This window comes from Leptonychotes weddellii, chromosome 6 (assembly GCF_054177405.1).
Source record: "Leptonychotes weddellii isolate Sample4059 chromosome 6, ASM5417740v2, whole genome shotgun sequence".
Lineage (NCBI taxonomy): Eukaryota > Metazoa > Chordata > Mammalia > Carnivora > Phocidae > Leptonychotes > Leptonychotes weddellii.
The window spans coordinates 78,748,419-78,763,003 of record NC_138374.1 but is presented as its reverse complement, the minus strand read 5'-3'; the positions used below and the strand labels follow the sequence as shown (position 1 = coordinate 78,763,003).

General features: G+C 45.4%; 1 protein-coding gene across 1 annotated transcript; it reads right to left on the bottom strand.

The window, feature by feature from the left end:
- Window positions 1-6,164: 6,164 nt before the first annotated feature.
- Window positions 6,165-14,456, bottom strand: H3-3A (H3.3 histone A). Its single transcript, XM_081824416.1, has 4 exons — window positions 14,326-14,456; window positions 12,723-12,873; window positions 11,333-11,486; window positions 6,165-6,818 (listed from the first exon to the last, which is right to left on the bottom strand). Exons 2-4 carry the CDS (start codon window positions 12,848-12,850, stop codon window positions 6,690-6,692), a joined length of 411 nt encoding a protein of 136 aa, XP_081680542.1. The 5' UTR covers window positions 12,851-12,873; window positions 14,326-14,456; the 3' UTR covers window positions 6,165-6,689.
- Window positions 14,457-14,585: the final 129 nt, after the last annotated feature.

Sequence of the window (14,585 nt, the reverse complement as noted above, 5' to 3'; positions counted from 1 at the left end):
ACCCTGCTCGGCGGGAAGCCTGCTTCTCCCTCTCCCACTCCCCCTGCTTGTGTTCCGTCTGTCGCTGTGTCTCTCTCTGTCAAATAAATAAATAAAATATTAAAAAAAAAAAAACTAGCAGTGCTATTTATTGAGCATTTACTATGTTCCAGGAACAGTCCCAAGCACTTGACTTTTTTTTTTTTTAAAGAGGGAACACAAGCAGGGGGAGTGGGAGAGGGAGAAGCAGGCTTCCCGCCGGGCAGGGAGCCCAATGTGGGGCTCGATCCCAGGACCCTGGAATCATGACCTGAGCCGAAGGCAGATGCTTAACCACTGAGCCACCCAGGCGCCCCTTGACATGTTTTGATTCATACAATCCTCACAACCCGGACAACACAGACATAGAAAACACGCAAAAGGGACGCCTGGGTGGCTCAGTGGGTTAAGCACCTGCCTTCAGCTCAGGTCATGATCCCAGGGTTCTGGGATCAAGGCCCACACTGGGGTCCCTGTTCAGGGGGGAGCCTGCTTCTCCCTCTCCCTCTGGCGCTCCCCCTGCTTGTGCTCTCTCTCTCTGACAAATAAATAAAATCTTAAAAAAAAAAAAAGAAAAGAAAACACGCAATAGCAAATAATCATTCTATTTCTCCCACCTTGTGAGGAGACCCCCGCCCGCCCCAAGATCCCATTTTCCTCCTCAGCTACTTTCCATTTCTCTCCATCGTAAGCAAAACTTCTGGAGTCACCTCTTCTTGTTGTTTTCCATTTCTCCAATTCTCTTTTTATTTTTTTTAGGTCAGCTCCACGCCCAACAGGGGACTCAAACTCACCACCCGGAGACCAGGAGTTGCATGCTCTACTGACTGGGCCAGCCAGGCGCCCCAGAAGTGTGCTCATTTTGATTAAAACCCCAACATCTCTTGACTCTACTCCAGTTGGGTCTTGAGCCCCTGAATCAAGACCACAGTGACCCCCACGTTGCCAGTTCCAGTGGGCAACTCTCAGACCTTACCCTACTTGATCTGGTCGTATCTGAGAGTGGCCGCTGCCTCTCTTCCTTGGAGCACTTTCTTCTTTTGGCTTCCAGACTCCATATATGCCTGGCTCTCCTGGTCAGGCTCCTTCGGGGCTCTGAAGTCAATGTTGAGTGCCTCAGTCTTTGGAGCTCTTCTCTAGCTACCCCTGCTCCCTTGGTGACCTCATCTAGCTTCTTGGCTTTAAGACCATGTCTTTGCTGGTGACTTCTAAATTCTGCTCTCCAGCCCAGACCTCCTTCCTAGACCCCAGGCTCCTATCCAACAATCTCCCTGAAATCTCCAGTGAAAGCTCATACGCATCTCAGCCTCAGTACGTCCACTGTGAAGCTCCTGCCAGCCCCCAGATCCAGCTCCTGTCACACTTCCCATTGCTCTGAGGGTCTCGGCAGCCACGCCCTCTCCCTGCTTGGTCTGCACACACCAGGCTTGCTCCCCAGGACCCTGGGATCATGACTCGAGCCAAAGGCAGACACTCAACTGAGGGAGCCACCCAGGTGTCCCAGAAAATATTTTAAATGATAGGCACAACCCTGAGGCCAAGAGTTGCAGGTTCTGACGGAGCCAGCCAGGCTCCCCTCTAGAGCCTAACTCTTAAGCATGAAGCTATGCTGCAAATAATTACTTCCTTTTTTTTTTTCTTTTAAGATTTTATTTATTTGAGAGAGAGAGAGAGAGAGCACAGCATGGTGAAGGAGCAGCGGGAGAGAGAGAGAAGCAGACTCCCACTGGGCAGGGAGCCTGATGCGGGGCTCGATCCCAGGACTCCAGGATCATAACCAAAGCCAAAGGCAGTCGCTTAACCAACTGAGCCACCCAGGCGCCCTAATTATTTCCTTTTTTTAAAAATATATTTTCTCGTTGCCTAGAACTTTCCAAAACACGTTTAAAAACAGTGGTGAAGAAGTCTTCACAACGACTTTAAGAGAATGCCTCTTACCTAGGGTTTTACCACTAACGCTATTGATTTGACTCCCTGTAAAGGTATGCCCACCTGATCCTATTTCATTTAGGGACCAAGGCTTAATGGCATAAGAAGAGCATTATCCAGTGGGGACCTAATAAAAATTGCCTGCTTGGAAAGATCAGTCCTGGGGAAGGTCCAGAGGATGTGACTTCTAGTTGGCCCATAACTGGACAGGCTTCTCGACCCCTCTCCTGTCCTTGGAAGGTGGGTTCTGCTTGTCTTCCCTGCTCCCAGAAGCTCCCCCTGGCCCCAAGGACGGCCTTGAGACAGTGATGTGGTGCTGGCACCATCGCGGGGGGGGGGGCGTGACCAAACCCCAGTGAGGCCCATGAACAGTGAGGATGTGGCGGGTGGATATGGGGATCCACCATCTTGCAGCCCCCAAGACAAGCTTGGTAGGTCTGTTCCCTGTGCTGTTCAACCTGCCGCCTGCCAACCTGCTAGGCCTGCCTTTCTTTCGTCTCTCCCTGTCCTCTGAGTAGGGGGGCTGGTTTTTGGATTACAGTCGGAGGCTCCCGGGAGGCTTGCGAACCAACTGTTGGAAGTTGGGGGCCAGATTTTTCTTTACAACTTTGCAAGGAACGGTATGGATGCAGGTTTACTTTATCAGAACTTATCATTCTACTCCAGCATTTACTATTATGTGTCAGGCCTTGGGTTTTCACATCTATTTTCACTTCATCCTCAAAACAACAAATCGGGTCCCATCTATTAAGGTTATAGAGGCTTCAGTGTTAAAGTCGGAAGGAAAGCAGGAACATTCATTCTAGAATGACTCCCAATGGATCGTTATTCGGGTTTAGTATGCACCACCACTGGGGCCGCGGTGGAAAATACGGCGAACCCCTGTTCTAGCACATTCTAGTGGAGGTCGTCAATAAAAAAGCCAAGGTCATTTCAGATTTGGATAGATTCGAAGGAAATAAAGCCAAGGATGTGACAAAAGGCATGTGGGCAGAGGGTCTGGCTGCAGCTTAGTAAGAGGTGGACGGAGGAAAGCCTGGCGAGGCCGTCACACGGCCTCACGAGCCGAGGAGTTTAGATGTGATTCAGTGTGCGGTTGGGGGTATGACCTGAAAGGACTTGTTTTAGAAGCATTTCTCCCGAGGCCGTGGGAAGGGGCCCAAGGGAGGAAGAACGGGGTGGCTGCAGACTGATGTGGGGTGTCCCGGGGGAAGGGGGCAGCCCGGGTGAGAACGCTAGAGGTGTTCAGCACAAAGTTTTGGATGCACTTCTTTAGAGCTAAGAGTCAACAGGATTTAATGGAGGTGGGGAGAGGGAGAAATTAAAGGGGGTTGCTCGAGACTGAACAGGTGGTGAGACAGGCAGAGGGTTTTCTCGTGATTTCTAGTCTGCCCCTCCTCATTCCCAGTGTTCTTTTTTCTGTTTCCACAGTCAAGACTTGCCTTCACTTCTGGCACTCCCAGCAAAATCAGTGACTCTTGTATCACTCTCCGAGCATGGGAATTAGAGCAAGGCCCCAGGTTTAGTCCACTGGAAAACAAAGTCTATCTCCTCCGTGAACTAGGTGGCCGTGGCCAAGTTTCTTCATGGGTAGAATCAGTCTCTGAGGGCACCCACCTCAAAGGGTCGAGAAGTTGGACTTGGAGCATCTTTATGCCTTTACGTCCTCAGCATCTAGCAGATCCTTGATTATGTTCAAATTTGCACATTTGAATTTATTTCCTCTCAGATTTTAGGCTGTCAAGATTGGAAGGGAAAAGAGCTTGGGCATTTCCAAGTGTTCACTCACCTAACAGTGTAAGCCAGGCGAGAGTCCCTCCATTTGCTTGAGAATAAAGTCTCCAAATTCCTTCCGAAAAGTTCTTCTAGCTAAAGTATTCCCGATTTCCCAAGACCTACTTACCTAAAATTATTTTTATCTTACCATATAATCTTGTAGGGTTTTTCTTCTAACAACTTTAGGAACATTTTCTGGAAGCTTAAGAGGTGTTAACTGGCTGTTTTCCTAAGTTACTTTAGTATTCAAAAGTGGGTTACCCTGCTGAAGATGTTGAAGACTGCACTTAACCAAGAGTGGTGAGGTAAGCCACAGCCCCCACTTGTCATTTTGGGCCCAATCCAATTCACTAGACTCTTCCTGGGTAGGCTTGTCAAGTAATAATTCCAAAGCATACTGGGGAACAGGATTATCAGCCTGTCATCAGTGACAGTTTTTCAAAAACTGACCCAGGGGTCAAGGTGGTGACAGATCACTTACATCCAAGAGTCCTAGAATAGCTCTGAACTCAAACCTACTAGGCATATATTTAAATCAAAACTTGAAATAAAACAAAAACTACTATGCACATAGCATGTAACTGCCCATTAAGAATCCCAAGTTTCACTGCCTTATTTTTGAGTAGAAATGAAATCACCTACTTCATAGGAATAGAATACACATCAAATATCGACAGACCACAGAATAGAGACAAGCGCATTACAATGGCCAGACATCTGTGTACGGAGAGTGCCAACTTCATCTATTTTATCCGCATCTTTTCCCCTAAATGTTCCATTTTGTCATATACAATGTATTGTGTTAGTACCTCAACAGTGAGCAGTTATATACTCCGCACTTGTTTAAAGTGAATTGTTACCATACCCATTTCATAGGGAAACACAAAAATAGAAACATGCTTTTTAGTTCACGAAGTTTTAGAGCAAAATTTAGTACAGATTCTAAGGGATTTTAATTCGAAGAATGGCATCCCCTATTTGTAAACAGCTAACTTCCACCCTATTGGAGACATCCACTTTCCCTAGTTAAGTTTTCATGAACAGGCCCTACCATCTGTCCCTTTGCACTGCAAAGCCTGAACTGGGGAAATTCATGAAAAACTGGCTTTTGGGGGGCAGCCTGGCTGGCTCATTGGGGTATGTGACTCTTGATCTCGGGCTCATGGGTTCGAGCTTACTTAAAACAAAAACCTGGCTTTCCGTAGCTTGTATTATAATGAATACCCTGGCCAATTCTCCCAGGTAATACCAGCGCGCCTGAAGTTTACACAACGGATTGCACTAAAAACTATGATCCCATGTCAAGAAATCAGAAAACAGGCTCTAAAACAAATTTCATAATTCTCTCATTAAGTGATTTTTTTTTTTTTAAAGATTTTATTTATTTATTTGACAGAGAGAATGAGAGAGAGAGCACATGAGAGGGGGGAGGGTCAGAGGGAGAAGCAGACTCCCTGCCGAGCAGGGAGCCCGATGCGGGACTCGATCCAGGGACTCCAGGATCATGACCTGAGCCGAAGGCAGTCGCCCAACCAACTGAGCCACCCAGGCGCCCTAAGTGATTTTTGATGGAGAATATAAAAAAATGGAAGTTACAGTTAAAAAAGAGCTCGTGAGCAGGAAGAACAGAAGCCCAATGTTCTACCTTATTGACTGCGAGTTCTCGGCCCATCAACTACCTAATTTTACTTCTAGAGTAGCTTCACAAACTCGAATGTGACAACTAACATCAGTCCATTAGGGATGGGTTACAGGCTTTAAAAGGCTTATTACCCTCATTTCACACTTATCATTCCAATGCTAAACAAAACAGTGCTAAGAGTTAACTGTTGGTGCTTGATCAGTAACTTCAGGGTTCACACAGCATCTTGAAAGAGCCCAATCTCCAACGCACGAATTTTTAAGCTTAAGACTTACTGTTACATTTGCATTTAAATTACCATGAACAAAGTTTAATAGCGTAGTAATGTTTATAAACGTACCTTCACTACTTACGAAGATTGTTAAATAGTTTTACTTCCACGCGATTCTGTTGGCCGGCTAGGATCGGTAACGATTGGTTTATAATACAACATATCCAAAGAGTTGAGATCTGGTTTTCACAGATTTACTCTCTGCAAATTTTATTTTGTTTTAAAAAGTTCTTAAGTCATCTCTGCATCCGAAGTGAGGCTCAAACTCATGACCCCAAGATCAAGAGTCGCATGCTCTTACGACAGAGCCGGCCAGGCGCCCCCAGTCTCTGCCCATTTTAAATCAGGATGAAAGCCAGTAGAGCTCTGGTTTCCTTCCCACACAAAACTCCTTTCCCCATCTTGCAATGGCCTCATTGCAGATGTAAGGTGACAAAACACTTGATGATACTAAAATGATTTTTAATACGGATATCATCAAGTGGCTCAACTCTACGGCTAAGGTGGACAATAAAGACCAAAAGCAGGTATAGTTTAATGTATTTTAATAGCAAACTTACAGGAACAGCACAGAAGACAGACAACATTAAAAACATGTACTTGCATGTAGGACAACTCAGTTAGAAAAGTATAGCGAATGGATGGATCTACTGTATGATAAAAATGCTACAAACACCATTTAGTTGCCGTCAATAAGAAATTTACTTGTTTTAAAAAAATCCAAATGCTGGCATTGTCCAGAAAAATTTAACAGGTTTATTTATAATTGTTATAAAGTTGAACTGCTGAAACGTGTTCACTGAAACATTTTGACTTGCATTAATGCTTTATGTCCCCGCATTTATATTAAAAATTCACACACAAATGACAATGGAAAACCTGCCAATACCTGATTTCTGTCCCCTATTTTTCCACTTGCAATCATACACTTAGGTACCTTTTGACCCCATGGAAAAAAAATATCTAACGTTCAGAACTACCAATAACAGGAAAAAGAGAAATTTTTTTTTTTTTTTTTTTAAAGAATGAAATGTTTTCCATCATAGTGGATTCTTAAGCACGTTCTCCACGTATGCGGCGCGCTAGCTGGATGTCTTTTGGCATAATTGTGACACGTTTGGCATGGATAGCACACAGGTTGGTGTCTTCAAAGAGGCCCACCAGATAGGCCTCGCTTGCCTCCTGCAAAGGAACGAGAAAAAACTATTAATGGTGTTATGACCAACATTTAAGATGTATCTGCATCGGTGAAAATGATGCAGGTTTCTGAACCCTTTGAAAACCTACTTCAGGTGATGTTGACTGTTTTGCTGAATGCTTCCACGGAAACGGCCTTTCAGCTTTGTCCCGCAGATGGTGATGAACAGAGAAAAGCTCATTTGGAAATCTTCATCCAATTACACAGAAGTCAAATTATTTCATTACTAAGAAAGTTTTGACTTTCCTAAAGTTTAACATGTGATTTCTTATAAACTGAAATGTCTTAAAAGTATATCCAACTTAATCCAAGAAATCCCATTTAAGCTTGAAGATCCTCCCTTATCCTTTCAATGATAAATGGAATCATATATCCAATCCAAACTAATACTCCCTCCTCCTTGCCAGGGTCCTCCTTAGTCTGAACCCCAGTCACACTCCAGTATCTGCTTGAACCCCTGCCTTGCCAATAATCCAAAATAGCTGACCACTGGCTCCCATCACACAGTCCCCGTCTACCTTTCCTTTGAAACCTCAGTCTGATCACACGAGAGGACTATGGGTCCCAGAACACACTAGATCAGTGTCTTACTGACAAACTTTGACCTATTTGGCCTAGATGTGCCCCCTCCCAGGTGTACCTTCCTCTGTGCACCCCTATCTGTAATGACCTTTTACCCTCTAGTATTAACATTGATCCCTCTAGTATTAATATCAATTCCTCTAGTTTTTCCCATTACGCTTTAAGATTCCTTGAAGGCATCCTCTTATCCCCACCAGTGCTCACCAAGTGCCAGCCGTAGGGACTCTTCCCGGACATCTGGCATGGGAAAAGGAAAAAAAGGAGCTTCTACTTATAATTAACTCTTAACTCAATTGTTCGTCTATCTTAACAGCTGTGGAAAGTTGAAGCATCCTTTAGTTGAACCTGGAACATCTGCTTACTCATTCTGGAATGAAGACTCTGTGTTACCAGCCCAGGCATCAGCCCAGCTGTTCTACTGGAGGCGGAGCACGAAATGAGAGGTTATTTGGCCCTGTCTCCTCCTCTATAGGGAAGTTACTTCTCTGTTCAAGATACTCAGAAAAAAATAGATTTTTATAGTTGCTATTTTTGTTTCCATTTTGGCATCTTTAGGCAATGATAACGCACCAAATACTTGAGCAATTAAAGCCACGTATGCTACACGATACACAAGATACGTAGATGGGAACAGCCAGATTTGCTTTTCACAAACATGGTTTTGCAATAAAACTCCTGAGATTTATATGTAGATGGGAACAGCCAGATTTGCTTTTCAAAGCATTAACACAGCAACAATTAATTCAAATGATTCACATTAGTTCATTGTATGGAAAAACTACTTTCTGCACATTTATACCTTCATCTTTTTTGCCGCATGTCTCTCTTCTATAAAAATTTGTGTCATCCAAATTTTACCACCCCCTACATGTTTTTCTGCTGCATTTGTTAAGAGTTCAAATCTTATTTACCCATTAAAGCCTAGCTCAAGACTTCCGTGCAGGAGAAAGTGAGTGCTTCTTAGCCCTGGCTCCCAAGTGCAGGTAGCTGTGAACTCTCCTAATTCCTTGGTACTCACGGGCCCTGTACATCTGCCACCTTTTAAGGTAAGTTACGTAATAGTCTCATGATGGTCAACAAGTATTTATTTTTAAAAATCTAACCCTATTTAACTTTGCATCATTTCCAGGCACACATTGCAAAGAAATGTATTAAAAGCCAAAGACCTTATCCAGGGATTCATTCTTAGGATATTCTAAGAAATGGGTAAAAAGTTTGGAAAACATGGCATACTGTAGCCTGCTCTAAGGGGTTCATAATGCACATCAGATACTACAACTGATGCTCCTCAGGAAAGATACCAGTTTAATTTTGTTCCACCCAACATCATCTCACGATGATGCACATCTGGAATGCTTTTGCCAAACCAAGCACTATGAGCCGCTATATGGACAAGCCAACAACAGGCCCTGTGATTTTTTTTTTTAAGATTTTATTTATTTATTTGACACAGAGAGAGAGGGAACACAAGCAGGGGGAGTGGGAGAGGGAGAAGCAGGCTTCCCGCCGAGCAGGGAGCCCGCTTCTCCCTCTGCTCGTGCTCTCTCTCTGTATCTCGAATGAATAAATAAAATCTTAAAAAAAAAAAAAAAAGAGTGGTAGGATCTAGGCACCCTGGTCCTGGTCTGACGGGGCATGTGGGGCTCTTACTTCCGTCTTAGAAACCGGCTAATGCTGGTTTTACAGGTTCATGTCTGGTCAGCTCTGGGGGAGTACTGGATACTCCCAGGGGATTGGACCATGACCGTATTTCTAATTCTGTCCCACAGGCCCTAGGGTCTCCTAAACATTAAGGCTGTAATGGGAATTAAAGACTGCCACGTAAATGTACACCCAACAACCATCATTTTGAGATAATGGCAAAAGAAAAAACATCTCACAACTACAAGGAAAGGCTCATTTACAGCATCTTGAGTATATTCAAGGTCTGGTTCTTCCACCATTTCAAAACACCGAGGTCTGTATCTTTAACACAAGAATACCTTAGTCCAAACTCTCAAGACGTTAAAGGCAAAGGTTAAATTTGAAGTTCATCAACTCCCGAGTATCTCCCGGCAGAGCCAGACTATCTCCCTACCCTGCTCCTGCACCACCGCCCTTCTCATTTAGCGCTGTCAGGAAACTTGTCAACTGTGTGATTCTAAAGCCAGAAACACAGCGACTTCTGGCATTTTGTTTTAACCGCTCTCTTCTATTACTTTATTTCCATTAGCAAATTCTCCATCTCCAGGTCTTTAAGAGACCTGAAGCGTACGTATACAAAAACTATCTAACTGCTGGAGTACCACAGGCAGCAGGGGCAAACATTCTGCTTCAAACCAACACAACCACAGTTAATAATGTAAGACACACCCCTTAGTCATAGGGACAATGGGAGTTTAGACATGAATTAAAAAGACAGTAGTCTTATACCCAGATTGTTTAGTCATTTCAATTTACAAGGCCCTACCACTGACAGGTGAGCTCAAACATGTGGGACTCCCAAGGATAACGTGTTCTTGAAGCAGAGTTGGGCTAACCTGAAAACAGAACTAGCAGCTCTGAATCAAACGCCTGTCAAGCTCAGTGATGTCTCTGTAGTTAACAACACAGTGGGTAAAACATGATTTGCAATTGTAGTAATCCATGAGACCTCAAGACAATCAATGATTAAAAGAGAAAATAGTTTTAAGTCACAGCACTGTAAATTTTAGTAGTTTGAAATTTCAGCAATTTCCACTCACTGAGAATCTAATGGAAGCCTACTCCTGGAATCCACCAATCAAATGAAGCTCAGACTAACCATAGAAACAGTTCAACCAATTACACTTCAGTAGAGAATCCACCTATCAAATCTCCCTCACATATAAAGCGAAGGCTCGGCTCGGCAACAGCAACCTGGAAAATCCCCCCATGGAGTACATGAAGATGGTGGACCCTCCCCACCAGAGATTCTGATCCAGGTCGGTGGTGCCTAGCAATCTGCATTTTGAATCACTCCCAACCCCATGCTCTGACGGAGGTGGCAGTCATAACCACACTTTGAGATTCACTCATCTAAAGAATGCCAAACACTCTATAAAATAGGTTACACTTTCCCAAGTGATTTAATTATACCCTTACACCTAATCAAGTACCTTCTTTGTGGGCATTTCAAGTTTTAATCTTGGCGCAAAACACAGTACTTCAGATACACAACCGCCTCTAAAACTATCAAGAGTTCTGATGCCCTGGTGCTAAGATTAAACTCAACAGTTTCCCATTTAAGTGGAAATCCATAATCCTCTTTAGCTAACCACAAGTCTTGAAATCCCTGTCCCTTAACACATACAGTATAATCTTTAAGCACACCTTTTCTTCCTATCGCCCATCCAATCCTAACTACTCTGTGCTTCTTTTACCTCAATTCACAATTCTTTAGTACAGCCTATTCCCAACCCAGACATTCTGTGCTCTCTGCTTGCACCTGCCTCTTCAGAGTCAGAAAGATATTCATTCTACGCCCTTTTAGAGCTGCCAGTCACTGCTTAAAGCTGATCACCAACACAGACCTTTAGTCCCATGTCTCTGTAATGTCCCATTAGGGGCATTAAACGTCTCTGCACCCAGAGACGAACAACAGGGTTCTTTTCCCCTTTAAGCATTGTTCTCAAAGCAACGTTTAAAATTTAAAAATGGTATACAGAAATGCGCACTAGGTTTTGGCATCAAATGGGTTCAAATTAGGACTCCGTGACCCAAGCGGGTTCAAATGACATTTTTGTGTATATGACCTTGAGCAACTTAACCTTTCTGCCATCTCAATGGTGATGTAAAGGTATCATCCACCTTACAGGCTTGTGACAAATTATGTAAGCACAAGTAAAGATTTAGAATTGTTCTCGGTACGTAGCAGGGTGGCCACCTCTTACAGAGCCTTTCCCACCCGCCATTTTACCTGCAAAGCACCAATAGCTGCACTCTGGAAGCGCAGATCTGTTTTGAAGTCCTGAGCAATTTCTCGCACCAGACGCTGGAAAGGAAGTTTGCGGATCAGAAGTTCGGTGGACTTCTGGTAACGTCTAATTTCACGGAGTGCCACAGTACCAGGCCTTAAAAAAAACAAAACAATAAAAAACGCACATTAAGGAAAGGGTCACCATATAAAAAATGTAAAAGGACAAGCAGTTAGCTTTGAAGAAATGCAGTCATTTTCCAAAAAATAAACCGCTCATTTTCTATTCTTTAGCATCTGTATAAAATTTCACTTATCAATTTATGATGTGAACATTCAAGCCTATCAAGAGTAACGACAATACCTTTAAAGCAAAAAGTATGGTATTAAAGTAGAGTCTTGGCAGGAAGTTTATTCAAGTCCCGTTCATCTCCATCTATAACACAGATGTGGCAATAACTTCTGTTACCATTACTTGGGAGGGTGTTAGGCCACTAATCAAAGTCCTCATTCAGACTCTTCTCCACTTGGCACCATACTCCTACCCACCCGCACCCTCAATTCTTCTAAAAGCCCTACCAACACCACCCAATGAACCTCATTTAAACTACTCTTGTGGTCTATTTAAGTTCGATTCCCCAGAGTACGTTTACTTTGACTACTGCTCATCCCTCAGGGATGACAGAATTTGAACACTTACAACTGTGCAATGCATCTCCCACTTTTTTGTTTTTTACTAAGTAACTGTGGGAAAAAAATGTACTTCAAGTCTGATTTATTTTCTTCCATCGAATGAGCTTTTATTTTAGAGTAACTATAAAATCATTTGTGGAGGCTAAGTATGGACAACTTCTGCCCTCTAATGGCAGATGCTCTTAACAACACTGCTCAGGGTAGTTCAAAACCCACTGTGCTAAGAGGAAATAAACCAATTGAAATAAATGAAGGATGAGAACTTTACTCAAACAAGACATCCCCCATCTTGGTTACTGGTAAAATAAAAATAATATTAAAACTTGTCGTTTTACCAAAAGTGACAGTGTCCTCAGAAATGTATTTTAAAAAACATTTTACTATTTAAAAAATACATATTACTAACGTAACAAACTGAATAAAACGCCACTCTATCCCATGAACGTTATTAGTGATTCAATTTGTCTCCTCTGGGTTCTGGGCAGTTCCAAAGTAAAATATTCCAATAAAACCCAACACTAAATTTTATATATATATTTTTTCAAGAATTAGTAAATATTCAAAAGTGGAAAGACACCGGCTTCCCTAAAGCAAAAAGTGTGCTTATAATACATCTTAGCGTTATATTACACAAATACTGCTTCCTTGGACAGACTTTGTCCCACTATTTTATTTCCTCTTTTTTTTTTTTTTTAAATACCTGTAACGATGAGGTTTCTTCACCCCTCCAGTAGAGGGCGCACTCTTGCGAGCGGCTTTTGTAGCCAGTTGCTTCCTCGGTGCTTTACCACCGGTCGATTTGCGGGCAGTCTGCTTTGTACGAGCCATGGTACAAAAACCTCCTTACTTACCTACCAGCATTAAAAAACAAACATCATATATGCAACTACCAAACATCCAAGTTTTCCTGCCACTACCATCACCCCCACCCCCGAAAATCTGGAAATTATGACCAGTACAAAAAAAAAAAAAAAAAAAAGTCCGTAATGTAATATAATTCGAAAGGGTGCAGATTACGTCTACCCCCCAATAGGACTTCTTGAAACAAACTGTATAACTAGAAAATTGCTAACATTAACGCCAATCATCTCTCAAAATGCCAAATCTGAGCGACAAACGGCAAAACAAAAAGACCCCTAACAGCCTCTGCTTCAGTCTCTTTAATTAAAGCAGAAACTAGGTATGTCTGTAAACACCCGATCCACGAACAAGTCAAAACACCGAAGCCACAAACCACAGAAAGGTCGAGTCAAATATCGGCATTTAAAAAAAAAAAAAGGTTTTCGCCCCCCCCGCCCCCCCGCGGCTGCCCCCCAGTGCGCCTAGCGGCGCACAGATCTCGGTAAATATCGGCCAGCAGCCCTGGGTTCGTGTCTCTACAGCTCTCGAGGGCCGACGGGGCCGACAGCTCCCGCGGAGGGCCGTCCACAAAGCCCCGTCCCCGCGTCCGGCCCGCGGGGGCTCCGCGGCGACATCACCCGAGTGCCCGCAGCCCGGCCGCCCGGCCCGCGGAAACTTTCGGGCCCGGCCCGCGGCCCGCCCGCCGCCCCGCGCGGCTCCCAGACCCCAGCAAAATGGAAACAATCGCGCCGCCGATCCGCTGCCTCCCGGACGCACCACACACCAAAACGCTCCAAAATGCCCCGATCCCCTGCCACGTGCCGCCCTCCAAAATGCAAAAGTTTTTTTGCATTTCAAATGCATCAAGTTTCCGCTTCTCCAAAAAAGGAGAGAAAAATGTCCCTCTGCGAAAAACGTTCCCCCGTTTATGAAACGGGGAAGAGAGAAACGGGGGAGAAAATATGGTCGGTGACCAGAGAAGAGAGACAAGATGGTGAAGCTTAGCAACAACTGTGGGGAGGCAGCAAAAAGCGAGTTACCCCGGGGTGGGAAGCGGCGGCGATTTCCAGCCCTTTCCCGCCCGAAAACCGCGGCCCGGGGCCCGGGGGCGGCAGTTAAGGGGCCCGCGCGGGTCGTGGTGAGGGTCTGGGGTCCCGGGAAGGGGCGGCGGGCGGGATTTCGCCGAAGAAAGGGGAGCCCGGGCCGCGGGGAGGAGGGAGAGCGGCTCGGCGCCGCGGCGGTGGCTGCTGTTGGGCTGAGGCGGCGAGAGATGGGGGAGAGCCGCCGCCGCCGCCGCCTCGGGCCGAGGGAAACTCGCTCCTCACCTCCATTTCAGGGCCAAAAAGTTTGCGGGCCAAGCCCGGGGGGGCCGCGGGACCGTCCCCGCAGCGCCGGGGCCCGGCCCCGCGGCGGGCGACGAACGGGGCTCGGTCCCGGCGAGGCGGGCGGCCGGGGAAACTTACCCCCCTTCTCCTTCGGCTGGAGCTCGGCGAGCTAGAGGCGGCGCTGGCGTTGGCGAGCGACGGCGGCGCGGCGGCGGCTGCGAACACAATTGAAAGATGGCTGACACCGAGGCTATCCCCCAACACACGCCGCCCCGCCCCCGCGCCGCGCGCCAGCCAATCACACACAATGGAGGGAAGGCTCGGCCCCGCCCCCGCCCCCGCTCACGCCCCGCCCCCTCCCCTCCCCCCGCGCGCCCGTTCGCTGGCGCGCGCTCGCC

Coding starts and splice junctions, on each gene's coding strand:
- H3-3A (XM_081824416.1), bottom strand. CDS start 12,850: ATGGCTCGTACAAAGCAGACTGCCCGCAAATCGACCGGTGGTAAAGCA. Junction 11,487..12,722: donor AAGAAACCTCATCGTTACAG/GTATTTAAAAAA, acceptor GTTTTTTTTAAG/GCCTGGTACTGTGGCACTCC. Junction 6,819..11,332: donor CAGCTATTGGTGCTTTGCAG/GTAAAATGGCGG, acceptor GTTCCTTTGCAG/GAGGCAAGCGAGGCCTATCT.